Source organism: Amphiprion ocellaris, chromosome 9 (genome assembly GCF_022539595.1).
Source record: "Amphiprion ocellaris isolate individual 3 ecotype Okinawa chromosome 9, ASM2253959v1, whole genome shotgun sequence".
Lineage (NCBI taxonomy): Eukaryota > Metazoa > Chordata > Actinopteri > Pomacentridae > Amphiprion > Amphiprion ocellaris.
The window spans coordinates 36,743,757-36,756,340 of NC_072774.1; the positions used below are offsets into that span (position 1 = coordinate 36,743,757).

General features: G+C 38.2%; 1 protein-coding gene across 3 annotated transcripts in view; it reads left to right on the forward strand.

Moving 5' to 3' along the window:
* Nucleotides 1-12,584, forward strand: part of tsnare1 (T-SNARE Domain Containing 1) — a 230,379-nt gene that overhangs the window by 33,562 nt on the left and 184,233 nt on the right. For all 3 annotated transcript variants that reach the window (XM_055013784.1, XM_055013785.1, XM_055013786.1), the window contains exon 2: nt 10,054-10,175. In XM_055013784.1, the coding sequence (XP_054869759.1) occupies nt 10,091-10,175 (85 nt within the window). In that variant the 5' untranslated portion in view covers nt 10,054-10,090. The remainder of the gene's footprint in view (nt 1-10,053; nt 10,176-12,584) is intronic.

Consider the following 12,584-nt stretch of genomic DNA (forward strand, 5'->3'; position numbering starts at 1 on the left):
AAGTCTGTCACAAAATATATCAAGAAAAGCACTCAGAGAAAGCAGTACTCCACCAAGGCTGCTCAGTCGCTGTATCGTTTCTGCTTGATGAAACTTTAAAAAATGTGTGGTTCACAGCAACTGATTTGTAGTAGGATCACAATCATGTGCTCGTCAGCAGGCAGCTGACGTAGTGTTCACTTGTTGTCATGGTTACAGAGACGCCGTGCCACTATCTGGCAATGATACAGAAATCTTTAACAAGTCCATGGATCCAAATTATAAGCTGCATCACTACCAAAATCTCATGAGGGGGTCCATGTGTCATTTCTGACCTTTCCTGAGAATTTCATCCAAATCTGTTGGTCTGTTTTTGATTAATGTTGCTAACAGAAAGACAAACAGACAAATGTACGCCAATCGTCACATAACTTCACCACATTCCTTGGAAGAGTAATTAGGGCTCTTAAAGTGCAGCGCTGTCATTTGTTACTGTTAATATCTTGTTTTCTAGTTGACAATGCCTCTGATTGTGACATAAGATGTTATTTTTGAGTCCATTTCTGCTTCTACACGTCACCGTTCCAGAGCTGTCTGACCTCCCTGAGGCCACAAATGAATATCAGGGTTAAATGAGAACCATTATGGAACAGTGTGGAATATGGAATAATTCCAACAGACATTTCTGGGTTGGTAAATGAATCATATCTAACACATTTATATGTCCATTGACCTGAGTCACTTAATCCAACTGTGTGTGTGAGAGATAATTAGACACGGAACTTCAATCTGAGTTGGGAATCAGGATGTTTTGGATGTCAGAATGAGCAAATTAGTCAAAATGAGCTTGGCTGATTAGGGTCAGTCCTGTCTTGAAGAACCAACATAGCAGTGTTAATGGTCATCATGTCTCACTGACTTGATTCCAGACCACTGACAGTAATGTGGTAACAGTGAAATAGGCCTTGGGTCACTCTTTTGTTTTAAATGTAATTACATTGTGTAGTGAATGCCACATGCATACTTCAGTGGTTTGAAGCTTTTTGGTGTACACAGAAATATACTGGAACACATTACACACACACACACACACACACACACACACATACACACACACACACACACACACACACACACACACACACACACACACACACACACACACACACACACACACACACACATTATGCACACACACACACACACACACACACACACACATTACGCACACACATACACACACACACACATTACACACACACACACACACACACACACACACACATTACACACACACACACACACACACACACACATTACGCACACACATACACACACACACACATTACACGCACACACACACACACACACACACACACACACACACACACACACACACACACACACACACACACACACACACACAGTGTGAGAGAGTGGGGATGAGCTAATATATGGATCTGCCGTGGCATTTAATTAAATATCATATGGTGGCTGGTCAGTGTCCACTCTCTCCTGTTCTCCCTGCTAAGGAACAGGTGTGATGCTTCCCCCTGCCTTAATTAAAGGACCCGCCAGGAGGTCAGCATGTTCAGATTGATTGCTAACTTCCCAAGAAGCCATTTATTTCTATATAGCTGAATATTAAACCAGTAATTTAGGATAATAAACATTATGGGTCTTTTACCAGCCCAGTTTAAGTCAGGTTGATATGTTTGGTAAATCACAGACAGGCTGTCATCTATATCAGAACAAAGCAAAAAAAAAAAAAAAAATCATAATTTAACCCACGCTTAGAAGCAGTCAATGCCAGTAAGCATGTGCTTGAGTTTGTTTGTTTGTTTTGTTTTTTTCTACTGTGTGGGTTTAGTAAATATAGAGGTATATTCAATACTTGATGGATAGAACTCCTCAAATGCCAGATAATTATGATCTTGAGATGGTACAGATGTCCAGACTGTCACATTTTACCTTCATATTAAAAAAAAAAGAAAGATAATTTAAATGCAGTATGTGAAAGTGGATTTGGATGCATGTGCTGCAACACAAGCAAGTCATACCCAGTCGTTGGGAATGGATGTGTCTAATGTTGCACAATGCTCTTTTGGATTTTGGAAGCTGGGGCCAGTATGCAGATATGGAACACTAACTTTGACATGAAAAATGTTCTTCATGAAGTCTGGAGTCTTTAATCAGGGAGCAGGCACAGATGTCAAAAGAACCAACAAACAGATACAAGAACCTTCATTTGGAAAAAAAAGAAAGAAAGAAACCTTCCTATATGTCTGTTTGAGTATTTTGCTTTAATTCTTAGACGTTTGGTCTAAAATCTAAAACAAAACCTATAACACAAACTTATATTTTTATTAGATAACTTACAGCTAGCTGAACTAGCTTACTACTGTATCAAGAGCTCTGATGTTAATGTATCTACATGATGACGTTGATAACTAAGTTATAAACATTATTTGTATTCTTTACAATTACAATTATTTTTACATTTGAGTCGATTTTAATCATTTCAACATGAAAACAAATACATTTTGACTCCTACAAACAGAATAATACACTCAAACTATTTCTGTTATGATTGTGTATTGTTATAAAAACACTACAGCACATGGCCAGGTTAGCTTCTATGAGCTCTGTGTGGGAGAACTGATCTAATTAGAGCTGCCATGTTACCAGCTGTGGATCATTGTCAGACCTGACAATCACAGGCCTGATCACAGGCTGGAGATCTGTCTTTTTCAGATGTAGACAGCAAGTTAAAAGACAAATAAACAGTCAGAGCTTCTTGTGCAAGTGCATAAGGTTAGTAAGAAGTTTCATATTAACCATGTGACAGCCAAGCCTCTGGTGTAAAGGTCTGATGCTTTGTAAGCCCATCATGTACTCCGACTACCTGCTTACAACCTCTGTGACAAATGTAATACTAACTGGACTGTAAAACATGCTTTTTTTTCGTAGTAGAGAAATGTGATGAGTACTGTAGTCACACAAGCATGTAGGTTATTCACAGGTCTGTTTCAGGTCAGGTTAAACATTTTGGAACTGTGAAAACCTCTGCATGTAAGAACGTCATAAAGTCATTGACAACTACTAAATGATCCTTGTGATTGTGTTCTGTCTCAGCTACTAACTTAAAGGGTTACTGATGTGAAAAAGAACCTGTTTTACTCCTCTGTTTACTGTTCACTAGAATGAATTACATTAATGACAGTTTCTTGTACTGCTATTCTTAAAAGCCATGATTTCATTCATCAGTACGCGATTCTAGCCATAGCATTAACATGTTGCGAGAAGGCAATATTTTGACAGCTTCAAATGATCTAATGCACTTTAGGACTACTGTTGGTACTATTTACAGTCCAGGTCCCTACATGTCTCCATGATTTATGATTAGACCAGTGTCTTCTGCAAATATTTGTGTTATTTTCTATTCTTCCCAGAAAAAAAAGTGGCATGTTTCTGAACAAAAATCCCTATCAGATTATATGACAGTGGAAAAGGTCAAGCTGGTAAAGTATGTAACCAGATAGTAATGTCACTTAGGGTGACTGCAGAATTCGAATCTCATAATTGAATAGACTTATGATCTAATATGACCCCATCAATTTTCTAAGTAAGTATAATTTCAAGGTTTCTTTGAAACTCAAATAACTCAAGGGGACTTATCAACTGTGTCAGCTGTTCATTTTTTCCCACTGTAATTTGAAAGTAATTGTTCTGTCCTGTGTAGGAAATATCCTCGAAAAAATATGAAAATACTATTTTCTGTCTTGGAACTGATCAGACAGCTGAGGTACCTGTAAGGTGATTTCCACTGTATAATCCCAATACAATGTTGTTGTAAGTGTGTTTTGGAAAATTGTTAAGGTAAACTCTATGCAGAGTATAGATATTCCTGTTTCTTTACGGTTTTAAAAAAATCTTGAATTACCTCTGTGATGTCAATGGGTAATCATTATCAGTTTGTTTGTTTGTTTCCCTTCACCTAAAACTGATTTCAGCCACTTTGTGGCAGCAGAAACAAGTTGTACATTGACATTATAACCTTTTAGATTAAGATGGTGACTATTTTAGTGGTTGGTTTTCTACATTCACCATATGTTTGTGAAAAAATGCATTGACAATCAGTATATATACCCTCTTGTAGCTCTGGCTTTGGTCTCCACCACATTTAGAGGTAATCACTGCTGACCAACTAGGTCCTTATAGTGTCTTTCTGCTATTTGCAGACATTTAACTGACCCAACATTAAAGCTTTCATAAAAACTTTAATATTGGGTGAGCAGATTAGGCAATGTGACAAAGAAACAAACGGGTCCAACAAATAAACAATGACAAAGCATATGACTTCCACCACAACCACTAAAGCTTCAGCTCCTCTGGTGAGATGCAGCCTCAGAGCTGTGTTGATCAAAAGCCTGATTACCTTCCTCAAAGCAATACAAGAAACAAACAGAAATGTCATATTCAATGTTTTCTGTCTTCTTTTTCACCATTCTAGGTTTGACTGGTGCTAATATCTAACACAACAGAAATGGCATTTAAGAATGCTGCATCCATTTTGTAGCAGGAGTACCAGGCTGTCTGTCCATTTTGGTCGTGTGGGAGCTTTGAATAAGTGTGTCACGCTTGGTGACCTTCTCAGAATCGTGCAGATACCGTTAAGCTGTTTCAGAGGTTTGCCGCATGATCAAGACACAGCAGAACTAATGGTGATCAAAAAACACCAAATATTATATGCTAAAATGGTGCAACATAACAGCATTGAATAATAAAAATATTATTGGTCACTTCCATCAACAAATAATGATATCAGCCTTCGAAAACATCCACACCAGGCGAAACCTCCCACACACACATGCGTACACACAGTCCCGTCTCAGGTTGGCCTTTGCTTGTTTGTGATAAATGCAGCATTTGTGTCCAGGGCGTAGGCTTATTTCTGCTCAGTTGCCTGCTCAGGCTAAGCTAAGCCTTGTGTTGCTGATAATGACAGCTGTGAAAGGAGTGGGGGACTGAATGAAAACCAGTGGGGGTGGCGAGTAGCTGTGAATCCAGTCACTGTGCCCTGCCAGGCCTGTATTTACCATCCTTCTGTGTCCTGCAGCGTCACACAGGGGTGCACACTGCTCTACCTCACTTCTACTCTGTTTACCAGTGTAAGAGCTTATTTTTCTCTACCAACGAGGGCTGTCTCCATTCAAAAGTGGCAATTGATGTGCTAGGAAAATCGTTTACCACCTGGAATTTCCATGTGCTGTAGAACTGCTTCAAGAGCTCTGCATTTGGTTTAAGAAAATACATTGTTTCCAAGCAGGACTTAACAGGAGAAATGTTTAATTCTTACATTTTAGGATTCTGATATTCAGTGTATACAGTACAAAAATAGTATACATACACAAATCTGCAATGATATACTGCATGAGATATGTAATGTTTGACAGGTAATATCGTCTTTATAGATGCCGTTTTACATTCCTTATTCTATCATTTAATTGTGAAAGACGGACTATACTGAAATTTTGTACATAAAAAGTCTACTGGCTATTTTCCACTTGAGTAGCACCCCCAAAGTGGGTGTTTTTAGCATAAGGGCAGCAACATTTGGTCATTCCCTTGCTTGTTCTGTATTGCACATGACAAATAGAAGTAAAGATAAACATGACATTATCAAGCCGTATCAAGCAGCAAATATAAACAGATAAAAAGCAAAACTGCATTTTAAAATATAAATACATAAAAGAAAAAAAATAAGGATAACAACAGTTTTAGTTTACCTTTGAGAGTACATCTCACAAAAACATGACCATAAAGTACATGACAAGACAGAAAAACACAACATGAAAAATGGGTGTTGCATACGTATTCTGACAGAATTATTAGACATGAGAAATGTCATCAATGATGATTAAGCGGTGTATAAATAATGGACGGACGGAAATACAAAACAATTTTAGAAGTCCAGAACCTTAAGACACTTGTGTAATACAATCTCTGCTATCCTACTGTACGCTGACTGCCACATTCATTTCATTCATTTATATTAGCATATGGAAAAACAAACACTCAAAACTCAAACCCACATTTTCACTAAAACTTTCCTTGCACACTCACCACCCATGTATAGGCAGAGAGGTATGCTTTTCCTGAAACATAAGAATAAAAATTACCAGTATACTAAGAACTGACACAGAACACAGAATGCATGTGATTTCTGCCTTGCATAGTGACCAAAATGTGTCCATCTGGTATTTTCTTTATATTTTGGGCTCCAAATGGAACCATCTGCAACATAGATCCATATAGCCTCTAACTTAATGGATTAGGTAACTGACCACTGTTTAATATAATATGATAATTTTATATTTTTGTGTCTCAGCTGTTGCATAACATTAAATATGATATTCACAGTTTTTTTTCATCAAAACGATTTTAAATTCTACAGATTATATGCAGCCTCACTTTAATTAATAGATGCTGTGTCAGAACCTATATGTGTATTTGACCCTCTTTATTTGAAGAGAACAAATTGTACCATGCTGTTATTTCTTGCTACTTCCAGTAGTGACACAGTAGTGGCACTTCAGTAATGACAGGGCACCAAGGTATGCCTACTGTATCTTTCATACTTGAATCACAATAGAATAATACACCCACGAGCATGTAAACTGGAAATAGGGAAATCATTTTTACAGAGAGTTTAGAGAGGAAACATGACTTTTGTCTTTAATAATAATAATACATTACTTATAGGCGCCTTTCAGAACACCCACGGACACTGTACAAAATAAACAGAGTTGAAACACATTCACATTAACGATATAAAACTTAAAGATGTAGAAAGTTTTAAAGGAGGATATTTAGCTCTTTTAAAAACAGTAGAAAAATTTGCAGAGGAATGGCAGTCAAAGTGAGCCTACTTGTTTGAACAGGTGGGTTTTGAGATGGGATTTGAAAATGTCCAGTGTGTCGATGTTTCGGATGTCAGGTGGGAGGGAGTTCCAGAGGCGGGGGGCAGAGTGGCTGAAGGCCCTGGAGCCCATGGTGGTCATATGGGCAGGAAGGATGGTGAGGCTGAGGGAGGAAGATGATCTGGGAGTCCGGCTGAGTGTCTTTATGTGGAGGAGTTCAGTGAGGTACGAAGGGGTGAGGTTATGGAGGGCCTAAAGGTTAGCAGCATGGTTTCACAGATAATGCGGTGTGTGACTGGGAGCCAGTGAAGTTGTTGGAGAACATGGGACACCTCGCCAGGTCAGGGTATCAACAATACCACATCAGCATAGTCCGTAGTCAGTTAGGACACTTGACCTGAAAGACGTTTGTAACTGCAAGTTTAAAAGGTACCAGTGAGCAGCGGCAGCAAGTCGCGCTAGCGTTTACTCAATCTGAAGTATCTCCCAGTAACAGAGCACAGAGATACTGACTGTAATTCATAATGCACAGCGCAACATACTGTGTTTCACTCTGGCTTCATGACAAATTAGTTCAAATGTGCCTGGACAGGGATACTACTTATCAAATAAAGCACATGAGCAGTTCATGTTATATTTTTGGTGTGTTTACCCTTTGTACCAACCACAGCGATGAAGCTGCGACAGACGCCTGAGATTCAGAGGACAGGGCTAGCTCTGATGACATCACCAGGGATGATGCCATCATGTGCATGAGTTACGGCACAGCAATATGCCTTTTTTCATCACCACTGTAATGACCTCAATTTTCAGTTGTTTGACTAAGTGAACAAGTAGGGATTTATAATTTCACACAGTGGTGGAAGGGTGAGGTTTAGTCAAATGTGTTTGGATGTGAATACGAGTGTACATCTTGCATACAGACAGAGGCGGTGCATGTCCACACTTCAGAGGGGATGTGAGGCACAGTCACTGGGCTTGAAATCAAGCAGAGTGAAGATTGTTTATGGCCTGCCAAAAGTAATTAATCTCCCTTCTCAATGAAAATTAATCGGATTAAACCTTCTCGTGGCCCACTGAATCTGTCTGTGTAATGTGCAGATGCTGAATCTCTGGCCGCTCCTTGTACCCATAATGCCAGTCCTATAGGCCGGATTCACTGGCTTCACCACAACAATGGGCAGCACAGTGACTCCGGAGTGTAATCACATTCTCCTGCTTGTCTGAATGCTTGTCTTTCACGGCTGGGAAAGGAGCTTTGGCCACTTGACCAGTATCGTATTCCAACTTTTCAGTGGACATGCTGAAGCACTGAGAGTTGTTGATTTGACTGTCATCTGTGTGTCTCTGGCCGCAGGTGAAACACATGTTCATATGATGATATGACCTTTTCTGCAGCATTCAGATTAATATTCTGCACCCTCTGTGCCTCTCCTCACGGAAGTGGGTTATGGGTTAACATTCTAAAGAGTCTGACTACGAAATATTCGCTTGTTACTTGTGTCCCTGCATGTTCAATGACTCTAACTGTTTCAGTTATGTTCCTGTAATGATCAACACCCACATGCAAAAGTGCCCTTCCAAGAATACAAATATGTTAGATATTAAGACTCAGAAATTTTTACCAATATATTTATCATGTCTGTTGTGAACCTAGTCAGATCCAGACATTTCAAATTATTACAAATTTAGACTGCTGTAGGCCTGAGGGGCTAAAATCTTCATCACATCGCAGTACAAAAACAAAATGGACAGCTTGCTGTTTTTTCTTCTCCCTCTTAGAGCTTTACCAGGTGAAGAGATTAAAGGAATATTTCAACATTTAGAGAAATGTGGATATTCATTTTCATTTCAAGAGTGAAATGAGAAGATCTGTATAAATCCCTTGGCTGAGCTTGGCGTACAGAGATGGATTAAGGACGCTGTCAGGCTAGCTCAGCGGTGGAAGCATTTTAATCATTTATTTAAGTACCTCGCTTTAAAGATAAATCCTTCATTCAAAATTTAAAAATTTGGAATTTTAAAATTGTAAGTATTAGCAAAAACATGCTCAACACATGAAAAGAAGTCATATTCTACTTCTCTTGGTATTTTTAAAAATTAGAATATCACTGAAACAATACTGCCACTGTGCTGCCTTTAATGAATGAACCCTTCCAACTTAAAACAAAATAATCCTTTAGATAAATTAGGAGTGAAAGTCCTGTTCCATGGGGTACCTCAATATTTGTACAATCACCCTGAACACAAAACCAAACACAGACACTATAGTGTGTTTTTCACTGCTAAGTTCAAGTGGGAGCCACTGCAGGTTCCTTCCACACTTGGAAAGGAAAAGGAGAGGATTGGAACTGTGCTTCAGTCTGCAACCACATCATTACATGCCACTAGATACTACACACCAGGTTATTAAGGTTTGAAACCACATTTCAGAGATCTTCAACCCTTAAAGAAAGGTGTATTTTGAGGTGTCTCTGTTTACTTGGTCTATAAATGTTTCAGTGGATGCCAGCCAGTCATGCTTGTAACTGTTTGTTCCTCTTTAGCTCTGCACATGTTTTCAACCCTGTAACTTTATTTTAAAACCTTAAACCTTTGATGTGCAACATGGGTCAAAAGTGACCCAAATCCTATGGAAAATAGGTATCTCCTGACCCACGCTGCGCATCCAAGGGTTACGGACGACATAAAACTTAGATTTACACTACTGTTCAAAAGTTTGGGGTCACCCAGACAATTTCATGTTTTTCATGAAAACTCCCACTTTTATTCATGTGCTAACATAACTGCACAAGTTTTTTCTAATCATCAATGAGCCTTTCAACACCATTAGCTAACACAATGTAGCATTAGAACACAGGAGTGATGGTTGCTGGAAATGTTCCTCTGTACCTCTATGGAGATATTCCATTAAAAATCAGCTATTTCCAGCTACAATAGTCATTTACCACATTAACAATGTCTACACTGGATTTATCATTCATTTAATGTTAGCTTCATTGAAAAAACTGCTTTTCTTTCAAAAATAATGACATTTCTAAGTGATCCCAAACTTTTGAATGATAGTGTATGTTTGCCACTTATTGTCAGATCTGTGAGCAAAGTGGACATAATTTATGTTGTTTACTTTTGGTAACTATTTCCTCCACAGGCACCTGCAGCTGAAACGCCACCAAACATCAGGCAAAATGTCGTACGGTTCCATTGATGGAGGTTCCTTTGGCAGTCGTAACCCATTTGGAGGTCCCATGAGGCAGGGATACCAGCCAGTAGGTAAGGACAAATTTACTGATTTCATCAATATTGATTTATTTTTTTTTTTTAAATGAAAATGTTACTTGGTGCTGCCCCTTAAAATGTTCAACATGTAGTATTTTACAGCTGTGAAATACAGGCCTAATTTACATGAACATATAAGGTACTGCCAAGCTGACTTACCTCTTTTATCATCTGTATAAACTGCAGAGAACTGAATGCCACTGACTTAGACTTGCCAAGTAATGTAAATGAAAGTCTATCTGTATCTATCCCCTTAGTGATGACATCTACATTACAGCAATCAGAATGATCTTATCATCTGGATTTTCAAAGTAAAAGAGTTTGGCAGTGAAGGCGAAAAGTTTGCTGTAATAGTAACATGTGGTGAGCGAGTGACCACTGAATCTTGTGTTCTTCCTCTTTTTACCAAGGCTTTCAGCCAGATGTGCAGAATGGTTTTAATAATGGTAATGCCAACTTTATGAACTGCGTTGATCCAGACTAAAATATCTCTACAACTGATTAATTGATTTCCCTGTACTTCTTAGCAATATTCGTGATTTCAGAAGATGAGTCCTAATAACTCTGTTCATCCTGTGACTTTTCCTTTGGTGCCATGAGGTTGACATTTATATTTTAAGTGAAATGTCCTGTCAGTCATTGGATTTCCATGAATTTTGGTGGACTCATTAAGGAGGAAATGCCATCAATTTGGTGATGTCGGTAATGCAGCATCAACAGGTAAAAATTTGCCCAACATGCTAAACTAAGATGCTTGGCATCAGTTAGTATTGTCACTGTGTCAATGTCAGGACAACATTTACCTGAAACTAAAGAGTAAAACTGGAAGTAAAATGTTCATTTAGCCACTGCTTATTTTGCATGAAAAATTTAATTTTGCAGTTTCTATATACACTGAACAACTTTTTATCTAGTGTTCTATTACAACAAAACCAGAGAGATAAAGGGTGATTGGCAGAAACTAAAAACAAAATCTCTTTTTGCACATATGCAACAAAGGTTTACTCACTGAGAAAACAAAGAAAACCATTTTGATCCTATCTCAAAGACCTTTTCAAGATTAAATGAATTCTTTCTTCTGTAGTTTAAAAGCAAAAAAAGCTAAATATTGTCATCCTAACTAGACCTCAGATTATTCCCAAGACTAAAAAGCTGGCACATATTAAGCACAGTTGTCTAAAATGTTGGATGACAGGATGTGAATTCAATCCTGATTCAGTGTCAACTTCTAAAATAATCTAAACAGGATCATTCTCAGATATTAAAATGAGAATTAAGGCTTAGGGAGGGCACTCTGATGTACAGCATTCACACCTTGTGAAAATGACATAGTTCTGTCATTCCTCATATCAAAGTGACCTCTGACACAGCAGTCTGGGTTCAGATACAGTCAGCAGTTTAACTGCTAAAGCTCCACTGTATTTGTCAGTTGCTGTCTAATTTCTTCTCTGATGAGAATTAACAAAAACAGCCATATTGTGGACCATCAAATCACAATAATATACTAAAAGACACAAAATTTGATATAAAGGAACAGATTAGACTTTCTCCAATTACAAAATGAAAATAGTATGGGGTTAAGGACATCCCCAGCACCTGAGGCAAGCTGCTGCATTGAACAGAGGTTTTGAAGCTTGGTGTGGTCGCCATAGTAGCAGTGTTTGACTCCAGGCTAATCCAAAATTGAGCATACAGGTGGAACTTGAGTGAAGCTGAGGAAGGCCATGCAAAAGTCTCTGGACTGTCATGTGACAGTACCTCACCTTCTCTCAAAACAGCCCCGCCTTTAATGATATTTTTTTTTTCAAATGCTAACAAGCATTGGTCGAAACTGAAGTCACATGTTCAAAACTCTTAACACAGCCTGCATTTCCATCATGCATCTCAGCTAAACAGTTAATCTCACCCCCACAACTGTTTCTCACCAAAAAAACACTTCATACATGTCTCAAAATAAGCTCATTCAATCACAACACTAGCAAATAGTCTCACTTTGGAAACAAACACTGTCACTCAGCACACTGAACTACAAAATACCAACAACAGAGAGCATTACATTAAATAAATTTTAATCTTTCAAGTTTGAATGATTTCTTTTTAGATAAATCAGTATTTTATTATAAAATAAGATCTTTGCACTTTGAGTGTTCTAAATTATTGTAAGTATTGCAACAAGAATGAATCAGGAATGCAGTAATTTACTTCAAGAACATTTATGTACTTTCTGTGCCTTTGCGTAGGTACTTTGGGACCTTACAAAAAATAAAAAGTTTACTGTAAACAAACAAAAAAAAGCAGAATCTCAAAATTCAGGGGGCAGAATAGAAATCAAGAGATAAAACTCAAGAACCAACAACACATGTATACTGTAACATTCATACCCTGTCGTCTGCATTTGGCCAC